This window comes from Vespula pensylvanica, chromosome 8 (genome assembly GCF_014466175.1).
Source record: "Vespula pensylvanica isolate Volc-1 chromosome 8, ASM1446617v1, whole genome shotgun sequence".
NCBI lineage: Eukaryota > Metazoa > Arthropoda > Insecta > Hymenoptera > Vespidae > Vespula > Vespula pensylvanica.
The window spans coordinates 3,669,353-3,684,352 of record NC_057692.1 but is presented as its reverse complement, the minus strand read 5'-3'; the positions used below and the strand labels follow the sequence as shown (position 1 = coordinate 3,684,352).

The window sequence follows — 15,000 nt, the reverse complement described above, 5'->3', positions numbered from 1 at the left end:
TCATATGAATATGTAACTAGATGTATTAAAATTCTTTTTTAATTTTCAAGGATATATATATATATATATTTTTTTTTTTGATACAATTAAATAACAATGAAGATATTTTCATCTCGAAAAAATTTCTAAAGCAAAAACAGAAATTAAATACTACGCGTTAAAGAAGTTAACCGATTCTATTTTAATAATCTTGTAAACGGTAACGGTTAGAAAAAAAGAAAAAAGAAAAGAAAAAGAGAAGGAATGAAAATACTATTCCTTTGAATGTAACTCGTAAAAGTTATACTATACATACTTTCCTTTCTACCCGATTAAAAACAACTTTGAATGCGCTAACAAACTAGTACGCTCGTTTTCAACGTGCTTCTGAAAACTCTCTCTCTCTTTCTCTCTTTCTCTCACCTACTCTTTCCTTTTGTCGGCGAACTTCATAGAAATAACTACAATACTGTACATTTCGTTATCACGGCCATCGTTCAGTCCTACGTGACGTTAAAACGTGACGATCATTACGAATCGTTCGCAAAAGAAACTAAATCAAAAAAAAAAAAAAAAACAGAAGAGAGAGAAAAAAGGAATTATCGACGAACAAGTAAATATAAAAAAAATAAAAAAAAAAAGAAGAAATAAATAAAAAAAAAAAAACTATAGGCGAATGCAGATTTATCATCGTACGATCGAACGTTCGATCGTATAAAATAAATATTTAACGAGTTTCTACAAGTAAATGTTCTATCGACGAAAAAATATTATATATTTACGGGAAAAACTAGTTGCTATGTATCTACTACTGTCAACTCTGCTGAGATATATGTTATGACATCATGTTGTATTCCCTATGGACATTAGTAAGATATCTCAACGTGTTCGCATAAAAATAAGAACTTCACGGAATCTCGTTACTCTTGCAAATGGAATTCGTTTCTGAGAAATGCGTTAACCGCTTACACACTCGTACATTCAATATTACATATACGGTAACATATAAATCTATTTTGACATTTGTATGTGTGCCTCGTGTACATTATTCGTTTATATATTGCAATTAATTTTTCTTTTACGAATTGTGAAAGATTTTTATTATAATTCTGTTTGATTCTTTTTTTCTAAATATATAATTTTTATTTATTAACGTTATCAAGGTTTTTTGATATAATAATAACTATGCAGTAATTAACTATACAGTATAAAAATGGTAAATACATTGGTATGTATTGATTATATTATGTTTATTCTTGCAATCGAATTTATTTATATTACGTTCCAATACCTATAAGAAATTTATTTGATTAATAAATTATTTATTTGTAACATATATATATATATATAATCTAATATAAAAGAGCTACATATATATATATATATATATATATATATATATATATGCAGATACACATATATAACATGATAAATTAATAGTAATAATAATGATGATGATAATAACAATGATAGTAATTGGAAAGTAAAATCATAATTAAACATTTTTGTTTCAATAATAATTAATAATACTAATTATTATATATTATATACATATACTTAAAATATTTAATGAGATCTAGATTTTAAACTTGGAAAATTACATAACGACACATGAAATGTTCTGCACGATGTTCTTTTAATAATGCTTTCATAAACAAAGTTTGATGAAACATTCTAATGACTTTCACGACCCGACCTACATCGTCGAATTATTATTTAAATATTTAAAACCAACAGTTCCCTGTGTTTACGTTATCTATTGCTAATGCGTCAAGAATAGAGAGTTTCGTATATGTTAGAATAGTGAATTGAACGTGAACGAAATTAATAACGATAATGACAGCTAACATTTATTACTTTTTTTTTATTTTTGTGTCATTAAACGATTTTATACGGTATTATCGAAGTTGCTTTTTTATTATATTGAATTAAAAAAATTTGGTATGTTACATTTATTTTATCACAAATAATATTACGAGTTACGAGCAAAGAAAATTTTGTCAAACGTTTAAATTTGTTATACATACTACTTTGTTAAATTCGTTTAAAAGTATTCATTCATATTAATAATCAATATTTAAAAAAATTATTTTTTCTTTAATTTTCATTAATAATAGTAATTATATTTATATATTATACATAATAAATATAAATTTGTTTTTTTAAATTATATATTTATGATTATATATCAATGATATTACGACAATCCTTTTTTTCTACTTTTAATATAAATACATAATCTATTTAAAATTTATTATCTGACCTAATTAAAAAAGAAATATATATATATATATATATATATATATATATATATATTCCATAATCTCTCTTTTCTCTTCGAATTACTCTCCCGTTCATCACGTATCTAGCGTTGAACAAGTTACGAACAAGTTTCTTGACGATTTTGCAGCAGAGAGAGAGAGAGAGAGAGAGAGTGAGAGAGAGGAGTCGTTGATTTCATATTCGTATTTTCGTCCATCGGAAATTCTCTGCTAAATCTACGAAAGTTACTACTATTCCCTCAATTGTTCCATATCTCTTACATATACATTAGTTTCTCCAAGTACTTATAAATTTTCCTACGTGTAACGTTTCGTGAATATTTTCACATAATTTCGATCTCAAGATATATGTGTATTTCGACGTTAGGAATTGAACTTAAACAGTATTATAAATTTATAAGTTAAATTTTTTTATTGCTCTTATAAAAATCCTAAAATAACTAGAAAAAAGATTTTAACGTATTACGAGTTAAGATTTTTCTCGTATTACGAGTATTTCGATTCTTTGATATAAAATAATATTGAAACAATGAAGTGAAAATTTGCATTCGTGAACGTTGATTGATTGATACTTCGTACTATAATTTTTTTTCTTTTCTTATTTTTTCTTTTTTTTTTTTTTTTAAGTTCAGTATTCGACGTTACACATGAAGGTTGAATAGGTACGATGAAAAAGAAAAAGAAAAAAAAAAAGTAGAATTTGCTTTGTCCATACAAAAATTTTAAAAAGTAAGTAAAAAGAGAGAAAATTTGCAGTGGTGGATTGGTCAATATACTATAATTATATACAGATATTCGATACAATACGTAAAAGTTGAAAATACGATAGATAGAATTCGCTTCGTTGATAAAATAAAAATCTTGAAATAAATCGATAATTTGTAATGATAAACGTTAGTTCGATCTATATTAATAATTATATTAATATCGACTTTCGATATTACATATAAAATCTTCAAGTACGAATAAAAGAATAAAATTGAACGTGTGTATATATGTATATATATGTATCATAAAAAATTATGGTATATAAAGGCGAAACGAATTTATATAAACGAATATTGTTATATCGAATACTTATAGCTCTATTGATATTGCCCGATCAGAATCGCACGATTTCTTTTATGTTTCGAAATGAACGTTCTATGACGAACGATACGTTATTATATCAATCGTTGAAGTTAGAAAAAATGAGGGTAACATTTCCCATTTCCTCGATAACTCTTATATACGTACGTATACGTATATGTAACATATATATATATGCGTAAAATATACCCATATAGATATTTATCGTGACAATAAATTTTCGGTGATAACCAACAGAAATGATTAATTTAATATATACGTACTTACACGGTTCATGAAGATAAGATAACTGAGTCCGGTATCAGGTAGACGAGTGTATCAGTCCAAAAGTCACCCTTAATGTAAGAGAGAGGGATTGGATGATGAACGGGGGTATGAAAGAAGTAAAAAAGTTCGTACTGTCCTTATACACTTTTATGCCAAGCAACTTCGCCCTTTGCTTCCATACATAGTTGATTCTTCGAAAGCCTGCAGGATAGAAAAAAGAAGAAATAAAAAAGAAAAAGAAAAAGAAGAAGAAAAAAAAAAGAAAAAGAAAAAAAAAGGAACAAGTTAAGAAGAGAAGAGTGCTACGATGTTTTCACAAGAAAACGAGGATAAGCATCTCATTCACAGTCGTGTTCAAGTATATCGCATGTATGTGGGAGAATAAGAGAGATAGAACGATATGTATGTGTGTATATATATATATATATATATATATATATATATATATATATATATATATATAGAAAAAGTGAGAGAATGATATATATAGAGATGTGTGAAAACTAGGTAAAAACACATGAAAAGAGAAAGAAAATAAGATAGTAGACGAATAAAGTGGAAAAGAAAGAGAAAGAGAGAAAGAAAGAAAGAGAGAGGGAGAGAGGGAAGAGACAGAACTATATAAAACGAAATAACTAAAAGAAACTTTATCCACGTAATTTATAATTGTAATATCCTCTCGACGATCTTAATGTTAGGGGATAAGAATTTCTAGAAAGTAAGAAAATTATTCAACACTTGAGACTGGAATAATATCGGTATATCTAAGAGGGAGAGAGAGAGAGAGAGAGAGAGAGAGAAAGAGGAAGAAAGAGAAAGAGAGAGAGAGAAAGAGAGAGAGAGAGAATTTTCAAGTTTTTAGACAAATAAAAGTTTCCGGGACTGAAGAAAAATATGATGATACATACCTATTATATATTGTCGGTTTTAAAACAATGTAATAAAGCACAGATGCGACACCATTATGGTAGACTTGAGAAAATTTTGAAATTATGATCGCGTAGAGAACAAAGATTTTTACGACCGACTTCTCTCACCTTTCGATTTCAACTGAAATATGTATGGAGATATAAATTGCGGCGTTACGCGTTTGTCTACGTACGTATGTATGTATGTATGTATGTTTATATGTATATGTATTTCCTAGAAGAAATCTCAAATTGACTACGTATGTATTCTCTATACATATCGATGTGTCTATTCAATAATAAACAAGGACGATGTTATACATTGTATTTAAAATGAAAAAATCAAAACATCTCTCGTGTTTGAATTATATCGTAAGCATTATACGATAACGTAAATATATATCCAAGTACACACGTACGTACGTACGTACGTAAATATGTCCTTCCTCTTCAAATTTAACATTGTAAACTCTTGACTAAACGATATTACTCGATTGCTTGAAATTTCTTTCCAATCGTGCAATTGATCAATCATTTCTATCGTTACTACGAATAGGTATAGGTATACCTAGATAGATACATACATATGTATATATCTATCTATATATGTATATATATATATATATATACCTATACGTATGCAAAGTTTGATCGACTTTTAAGCGAGTTTTGATTGGCCCATTTCAACGTACTATCACTAATAAATTAACTCTCATCAAATCTGAAGATGACTAATATCCTATGGTATAAATACATACGTTCGTTATAATGTTTCTTTATCGAATAAATTATTGATCATATTTTTATCTTAGATTATTAATTTTTTCTTTTCTTTCTTTTTTTTTTTATAAATATATAAGCTTATTCTCATCGTCATACGACGATTCTTTCGAAAAAATAATTTCCATTGGAAATCAATGCGATGTGTGATCAAGATGAAATTGAACGATAACTCTTTGGAAGAGAAAACGATGTATGTGATCTTTCGATTTACCATCCCATCCATCGCTCTTATTCGCTCATCCATTGAATTTATCTACCACCCCACCCACCCCCCTTCCCCTACTCCTCACTATTCTTTGTCAAAGTTACAAAGTTTGTTACTTTCGTGACTTCCTGGCGTTGAAATATCCATTTTAAACAGTACTGATTGTCCCGCGATTTTCTAAAAGATTATAATAGATTACCATCGCATATTACATGTTCGAGCTACACGATACTTCATATTTTTATTTAAATAGAAAATGAAATTCGATTAATTTTCAACGATCGAAAAGAAAAATTTGTGCGTTATAAATAATTCAAAATGATTCTAGCGTGTATATGTGTATGTATAATATGCATGTTAATATGTATATGTGTATTGCATGTTCTTTATCTCGAGAATTTATTATAATCGTGATACATTATGGATAAAATGGAGTATGTTTTTCTTCTTTTTCTTGTTTTATTTATTTATTTTTTTGTGATTACTCGCAATATTATAATCGAGCTCGAGTTACAATGTTCGATCGGTATACGATCGAGTTATAAATTTTATATAAATCTTTTTTCTATATCTATAGTCAATGATTTCTTACGTGTGAATTTAAAATTACCTAAATTAAATTCAATGATTAATTATTATCATATTGAAGTAGAGAGAAAGAGATATCGTGTTAATGCAAATGAGTGATTAATTAAATAACTTTTAAACGGAAATAATGTTTTCGGTAAAAGACATTACTTACGTGATAATTAAATATTGTTATTATTAAATAAGATGATTTATAAGATATATATATATATAAAACATCGTTTAACAAAAATAAGAATTATATGCAAATATAGATTTTATTTATTCAAAGTTTATCATTCAGAAGTTTATGTAGATACAAAAGCATCGCTTGTTATGATATAAATCAAATAACTTTGTAATACGTTTCAACGAAATGTTCATTAATATTTATATTGTCCTAAATGCGTTACCGTATAAAAGAATTCATTTTCCAGTTCTACAATCTGTTACGAAACATCGCGTTATAACGTTCAAACAAATTTACAAGCTCAATCAATTCTCCATTGTAAACTGTAATACATAAACATTTCTAAAAGCGAGATCAAATATTTATGGATTCGTTATTTGGAAATGCTAATTTAAAATTTTTAATTATTAGAAACTAATTTAACATTTTCACTCATATATGTAATAATTGTTTTCGTAAAACGTTCATTCGAAAGTTCATTCATATATTTCCCACGATAATAAAAGAAAAACAATATATATATATATATAAAGTAAATAATAAATAGAAAATAATAAATGAAAGAAATAAAAAATATTTATAAAGAAAAAATTTTTTTGAATTAAAAAAGAATTATAAAGAAACAAGGAAACATAAAAGTGCATTGAGAATATATATATATATATATATATATATATATATATATATATATATATATGAAAGAGAAAAAATTGATTATTCGTAATCGATTAAAAAAAAAATTCAAAGATCGTTCATTTCGACCGATAGGGGAATAGGACGGGATGGGAAAGGGAAGGGCAAAACTCCGAAGGGGTGTATAATTTACGATCTAAAAGTAATCTCGTATCGCAAGAAAACGAGATCGGATAAAGAGCTATGGTTAGAGACTCGATATCGACTGGTCGTGGTTCACCGAACGTCACGAGCGTCTCTTCGAGATAAAATCGTGAATCGGTCTTTGGCTATACTACATTTGCATTTCTACGATATTCAACGAGGACGAAAATGCGAGAACTAGTGAGAAGTAGAGTGAACGAAAGAATGGTTGGGGAGAAAGTGAAAGGAAAGGGATTTACATAGATACAGAAATTAGATATAGAGAATTAAATAGATAGGAAGAAAAATATTCATGTAGTTAGAGTGATAAGGATAGACCAACTAATTTAAAAATAATGAGAGAAAGAGAGAGAGAAAGATAAACAAAAAGAAAACCATACAGAGAGTGGAGAAAGATAGTTAGAAACATATATGTACCTTAATATATTAACAAGAAAGAGACAGAGATGGATAAATAGAGAAATACACTCACGTATACACACATATACACGTACGCAGGCAAAGGGAGAGTGAGAGAGAAAGAGAGAGACGTAGACAAAGCAGAGAGAGTGATAAAGAGAGGATGATAATTCGATGAATGTGAACGGAAGAACGTTTCCCGAAATATTCTTATCTAAAGTATTCATTTATTTTCATTCATAGGTACTATTCGATAAATTGTCTCCGTTTTGCCATCGACAGGGACTTTTGTATAATAATATACGTTAGTCAGATGCGTTTAAGTACTTATCTAAGTAGTACGTCGTCTTCTCTCTTTTCTGCCGACGTCGTCAAAATTTCTTATCACGGAATATAGATCCGAGGGAAACGGAGAAATAAAGAGAAAGAGAGAGAAAGAAAAAGAAAGAGAGAGAGAGAGAGAGAGAGAGAAAGGGAGAAAGAAATAGAGAGCGAAAAATAAAGAAAGAAATTGGAAACGACAATGAGGGATGGAAAGAGAAATAAATTCTATCTCCCTACCGATGCGATAATCTCGTGAAAGAGAAAGAATTTTTCAAAGAAGGGGATCGTCGAGCCTCTATGAACGAAAACAAATGAAAAGAATGGTGGAACGTTTGTAAAGTTTTCTATACGACAAACTTCTCTTTTTCACCTTTTTTTTCTATCTTCTCTCAATTTTTCTATTTCTGTCTATTTTTATTTCTCTCTCTCTCTCTCTCTCTTTCTCTATCTCTCTTTCTTTATCTCTTTCTGAGTTTTTCTCTCTTCTTTTCCTTTTTTATTTTCTTCACACGCTGTAATTTTATTTTACAGGTAATAAAGTATTCTTGCCAATATTTTATAAAGAAAGAATGAAAATAAATAAATAAATAAAAGATACGATCATTAAATCGTATCGATCATCACATTAAAAAATTATAATTTTTGTGTTATTGGCACGCTATTTGTTTGTATCTTATGTTGTGTTTAAAATTATCAAATTGAAAGAAAGTTTATACATTTAACTAATATCTTAGTTAAAGGATAATTTGTCATAGATTTATGATATAATAGAATAAATCGTGATACTTTTGAGTTTATTCTTATTACTAAAATATGAAGTTTTAATTTTCTAAATGTCGTTAATGAAAGCTTCAAAACGTTTCAAAATTAAATCTACGAAGTGGATTAATTCTTAGAGCAATCAACCTATTAAAGATAGAATCATTTAGTATATATTAGCTTGATTAAACAGATATATAACAAGTATATAATATATTATTTTCATATATAAGTACTATTCAAGTTAAACGAAATGATATACTTAGGTATTAAATCGATTTTCATTTATGATATCATGGTAATTTGATTATACCATATAGATACTATACTTTGCATATACATACGTACATACATACATATATACATAACTTTTATACGACTACTCGTATCAAAGAATATATCAAATAAATCGGACAAAAAATATATACATTTCATAAGTGAATAGGCATGACTACTACTTCTAAAGCGAAATAATAGATATTAAAACTGAATTACATTTACAATTACTTTCTAAATTTTATTTCATTCCCAATTAAAATTCGAATTAATTTTCTAGTTCTTCTTCATCCTTTATTTGAAATCTATAAATATATATATATATATATATATATATATATATATATATTTATACATATTTTCCAATATTTTATTTTACGTAGTTAAATTTTATAATACATTAAATACGAAATCAATCATATATGTAATTATATAAGTACGGACATAAATATTTTCTATCATCTACGGGTACCTTCATTTATCACACGAAACTTCTATATATAAGTACATTGTTTACAACGTTAAAAGGTCACGAGAGAACTCGAGCGTTCATAGTAGTTTTACGCATACATTAACCATCCCCTCTCCTTTCGCTTTCCATATTAGTAACATAATAATCCCCACTTCTTCTTTTTCTTCTCCCTTTTTTTTCTTATCAACATTTTGAAATCATCCTCAAGGTTACTCGTTAATTTTCCTATACGCGCTACGTGTTTGTGATAACGTATAATCAAGGACTTTTGCTGGCATACACACTTTCTCTTTCTCTCTCTTTCTTTCTCTTTCTCTCTCTCTCTCTTTCTGCGTCTTAATAAATTATTTATCATGGTTTCTTTGTTAAAAGTAAGATCGTGCAATCAAGACTGGATTTATATCGAATATAAAATTTACGTGTTAATAGACGACACCTCGAGAAACTTCGTACTAATAAATTATAACTTATTTAGATTGAGCTTAAATATTTCTTTTTATAATTGAATTGATCAACAAACTTATTGACTCTAATTAACTGACGCTGTATAATTTCTCTTTAAATATTAATGATAGTTTCAATATAAGTGGTATTTCTTTTATTTTCCTTTTCAATTATTGATCAGACTTTATATTTGAGAAGAAAAATAAATGTAGAAAAAAAGAAAGGAACAAACGCATATGAAAAATCATTTACGTATTTTTCTATAATTCGTTTGTCGACGTTTGATATTCAATTTTTCACTTTTTTTTATCCTCAAGATCTTTGTCATTGAAAATTTTATTTTTTTTTTCCTTTCTTTTTGCGATTCAAATACATATTATCAGAACTTCATACGAAAGTCTAACCGCGAAAATAATAAACCGTTTCGTTATTTACAGGCTAGGTCATATCTGCATAAAAGTACTTCTCGAATTGGTTATCGATCGATATTTTTTTTTCCATTTCTTTCTTTTTTCTTTTTGGTAGCTTCTTCTCTTACGACCTTTCCTATTCGTTGCAATCAGTACAGTAATTTCGTCGTACACTCATTAGACCGTTTCTCTTCTTTCCTTCCTCTTCTCCATTCTCTTTTTCCCTTCCTTCTCCTGTAATCTTCTCTTTATGTACCATCATTTTAAACGTTGAGACTATTAAAGAAAGAGAAAGATAGAGAAAGAAAGAATGAAAGGCAAAAAAAAAAAAAAGAACAGAATCGATCTTTTAGTTCGTTTACATCTATACGTTATAAAAAAAATGTCACAGAGATTACAAATATAATAAAATTATATAAACCTTAACGTCTATTCAAATTTGTTTAGATTGATTTTACTAGAAATAATCTCGATAATATCAGAAATTAATTTCGTGCCAAATTAGTTACTTTATCGATATTACGAGAATAATTATTAATTATCTCTTACCAATCGTGTTTCTGATTGTAATAATATTATTTAATCATATTACATGGACGAAGTATCGGACATATGTATTGTTAGCTGTATTGTTCAGCTGTATTATGTAAAATTATATATTGTAAAATATATTGTTTCTCAGATATCATACTATCTGATAAGATATTATTCGTCGTTATAGGGAAAAATTTTATTTCGTAATTCCGTTTGAAATATACAAACAAACCGACTCTCAATCTTTCATTGCATTTCTCATTTATCGAGAAATTCTCGGCAAATCCTTCTGGACTTCTCAGTTGAAGAATCACAGAAGGATTCTAAAAGTTGTGAAATGTTTTCTATGGGCGTAAAGTGTTTCCTATTGGCCGTACTCAACTGGGATATAACCAAGCTGCCTATAAGTATTCGCATCACGACTCCATCATAATTTTGTTCTTTGAACAAAGCTTTAGAGTTCGAACTTTCAACCTGGGATTTTAATTCAATTTATATTTCAAATTTATATTCTCCCACGGTGTTCGTGGATTTCTAATATTTATACAAAATGATATGTTAATCTTGTTACGATTGTCTATAGTAATAAGCCAAAAATGAAATGCGCACACGTATCAGTCAGTCATAAATTTCGAGTAGAAAAAAAAATTAAAACGCAGTCGTGACGAAAAATATAATAATAATAATAACGAACTTTGAGAAATTTATTGTTCGTCAAAAGAAAAAAAAATATAATTCCATAAACGAACTTTCTTTTTCTGCTTTCTACATTTTTTCTTTCTTTTCTTTTTTTTTTTTTTGGTTTTTTTTTTAAGTAGAAAACCACGTTGACAATGATTTAAACGGATTATAAATTAAATACTAAATGCACGTAACTACATATCGGCCATTTTAGAGAAGAAAGAAAGAAAAATACAATCGTAAAAATAATAACAATAATAATAATAAATTGTGAAAAAATTATCGTTTCGTCGTGAGAATATATTTCTTTCAGGAAAAAAAGAATCTTCGCTGTTATTTTATATATAATATATTTTTTTTTTATTGTTTTTAAACGCACATAAAAAATACTAATTATTAAAACTCTCCTCGACAATGATTTATACTCGATTTAAACGTTATTTATAAAGTATAATTATTAATCCATTCTACCGACATGGAAAATGTGTTTTTGGGTTAAGTGAATAGCTTCTAATCAGCAAATGCTTTTTATATGGCTTAAAGATAAATGCAAAATCCAAGTAGTAACACTCCTCCCTTGTAAAACCTTCTTTCGCACTTTCTAAATCTCGACGACAATCGCTTTTAACGTTGATATTGGACGTGCGTTACTGGTGTCGTTGGAAGCCCACGTTACGAGCCATAAAATCGTTGTTTTCAGAACATGAGAGAGAAAAAGACGGAGAAAGAGAGAGGCAAGAGACAAGAATGATAGTGGAACCCGTCAGCAAACACGATTCTGATTTATTGCTACATATAAATGGAATGAATATTACGAAAACTTAGAGTTTGGTTTCCCTGTACTATTTACTGACGATTAATTAATAATTTAAATTTTTAAAATAGGAGACAGCTGTGCTATGGTATATAAGAGGACAATTTGAAAAATTCATTGCTTTTTCCTAATTTTGTTCTTTTTTTTTTTATTAATGTATCTATAAATTTCATTCTTAAAATGAAATATTTTTCATGCAGCCATTTTTCAAATTGCCCTCATATATATATATATTATAGTATAGCTAAACATCTGTGTTTATTTAACGTTTAGAAAATGGATGAGTTTTGGTTGCATAGTCATGTGACCACGTATCTCTTACTTTCAAATCACGTAGGTGCTTACATATATGCTACATGTCGTTCACCAAGACCATTTTGTTCCACGGAAATAAGAGGAAAAATAGTCATTTTGGAAATTACTAACTCTAAGCGAATACCTAAAGAGTTTATAATCATAACAAGTTGAAGTTGGTGTGTGCAATGGTCGATTTAAAAATAAATTCAGATTAGTTGTTTAGATATATGTATATATGCATCATTGACTTATCGAATAGATTTTAAATTAGTTTGAGAAACTTTTTCTTTCTATATTGCGAACAATACACACACACACACACACATATATATTTGTAATATGTCAGAAAGATTACTGCCTCATCGAATAGGTTTTAAATTAGTTTGAGAAACTTTTTCCTGCTGCTTTCGTCGCAAACAATATATATATATATATATATATATATATATATATATATATATAATATTAAGTACATACATAGTCATATATATATTCATATATAATATGTTCGAAAGATCTTGTTCCATTTTTTCTGGTTTATACATTTTTTATTTCTCATTATTATTTTACAAAACAGAGAACTTTGATAAAAATTGTATCTGATAAATTTACCGACGCTCGGGCGAAAAAAGAAAAAGAAAATAAAACAAAAACAAAAAAGAAAAACAAAAAGAAGAAAGAAAGAAAGAAAGAAAGAAAAAAAAGAGAGAAAGAAGAAAAGATCGTTCGGAATTTTAACGTCGAAGTTTCGTTGAAAAATTTTTTACGATATTTTTTTCTTCCTTATCTCGAAGCACATTATTTTAAAGCTCGTTATAATCGTCGTCCTTTTTTCTTTTTCCTTTTTTACGTGGTATCCATCACGTTCATCCGATTAAAACGGTGGGAGAAAAAAATCGATGAGATCGTAAGTAAGTATTATACTTACTTACATATAGCGTAGAGAGCTCAGGAGTTTGCCCCTGGGATTGCAGAACGAATAAGAGGAGGAGATTTTCGATTGTTCCAGCTATCCCCGAGCTATGATACTCCCAAATTCCATTCAGAATAGAAGATCGTACTGACATAGTCATAGGATTTCCATATTTGCATTGGTTATTACGGATTAATAAGTAGTATTTAACGCTTGAACGCCCACGTCAACGATTTATCACTCTATACCATTCAGTTTCGACTCTGTTCTCGTTCTATCTATCTCTCTTTCTCTCTTTCTCTTTTCCTCTCTCGTTCTATCTCTCTTCTCTTGTTACGTATCGGATTAATTAATGTGATCCTTTCTGCTAATAGAGGAAATACATATGACATATTACGTAAAGTTACTTTAAGCATGCGTGAAACAGCAGCCAACCGATTCAGCCAATTAGATCAGTATTTCTTCGTAGAACAAATTTGTGAACTTTGCATAATACTTATATATACTTATAATATTGAGCTGAGGAAATAGTCTCCTTTTTCTTTCTCCCTTTTCCCTTTGGGAGTACTCAAGGACAAAAGAAGATTTTCGATTGCGTTCTATTTATCCACCGACCTTTGACCCGTTCTCAAAACGCAATTAGAATAGAGTTTGACAATGACACAATCATAGGATTTTCACATTTACAGTGATTACACTTATGTTTCACACTCAATCGTCTATGAAAAAGCATTTGAACGTATTCTACGCCAATGGTTTATCGCTCTAAAGCAGTCGTTTGTCACAGTTTCGACGCAGTTTCATTCGATTAGATAGTTTCGCATTCCTTCTAAGAACATTCTCGTAAGCTCTACGTAGTAAATACTTAGTTACGTATGTAGGTAATCTTTTCAATAGCGTAGTTTCTCCAAAGACGAATCCTCTCAGTATATTACATTGAGTATTTCATTATCAATGTAATACGATTAATAAAGGGCCGATAATGAACTTGTCTCGACGTATAAGTGGATTAATTAACGTTGAACAGTGGATTTCCCTTGGATAATCAAGAAAAGAATTTTACTTCTGCGCGCTTATGATTTTCATTTATATAACCTTGAAAGAGAAAAAAAAAAGAGAGGGATATCCATCAATTATCAAAGAGAAAGCACTCACATTCAGTCATAATTCTCCGTGTTTTATTAAAAGAACTACAGAAAAGAGATTTGAAATATTCTAGTAATTTAATATTATCATATCTCGTTTGATTCGCTAATCTTACGAATTTTTAATATTTTTTATTCGATGTAGTAGAGAATGTTATATATTAATAAAATGACGATGAAATGAAAAATTATAGATAGAACTTAGTCTTAATCGTGCCGAGTTCGAATTATATTCTTATTCGTGATAGTAGAAAAAAATGTATTGCATTGGGAAGAGACGTAATTCTCAAAACGCGTTTTATACTATAAAAATTTTTACGAAAAATAAACGATGTTAATAGATCGATTATAAAAAAAAAATTTGATGACATTTCAAGATATACTTCAAATAAAATTATTGAAAGCTATAATAACAAAAAAAAAAA

At 28.1% G+C, this 15,000-nt stretch overlaps 2 protein-coding genes and 1 long non-coding RNA gene across 9 annotated transcripts in view; 1 reads left to right on the top strand and 2 right to left on the bottom strand.

Annotated features, from left to right (window-relative positions):
• The window catches only part of LOC122631141, a 28,069-nt gene extending 23,402 nt beyond the window's left edge, over positions 1-4,667 (bottom strand). For both annotated transcript variants that reach the window (XR_006327629.1, XR_006327630.1), the window contains exons 1-2: positions 4,526-4,667; positions 3,618-3,818 (exon numbers count right to left, since the gene is read on the bottom strand). This is a non-coding gene — a long non-coding RNA (uncharacterized LOC122631141). The remainder of the gene's footprint in view (positions 1-3,617; positions 3,819-4,525) is intronic.
• Positions 1-15,000, top strand: part of LOC122631137 — an 83,421-nt gene that overhangs the window by 10,939 nt on the left and 57,482 nt on the right. For 2 of the 6 annotated variants that reach the window (XM_043816454.1, XM_043816456.1), the window contains exon 2: positions 2,944-2,954. The exons of the other annotated variants lie outside the window; for them this stretch is intronic. The gene's annotated coding sequence lies outside the window, so the exon portion shown is untranslated. The remainder of the gene's footprint in view (positions 1-2,943; positions 2,955-15,000) is intronic. 6 annotated transcript variants of the gene reach the window in all.
• The window catches only part of LOC122631151 (outer dynein arm-docking complex subunit 4-like), a 52,682-nt gene continuing 48,665 nt past the window's right edge, over positions 10,984-15,000 (bottom strand). The window contains exon 4 of the mRNA XM_043816472.1: positions 10,984-11,199. Within this exon, the coding sequence (XP_043672407.1) occupies positions 10,984-11,199 (216 nt within the window). The remainder of the gene's footprint in view (positions 11,200-15,000) is intronic.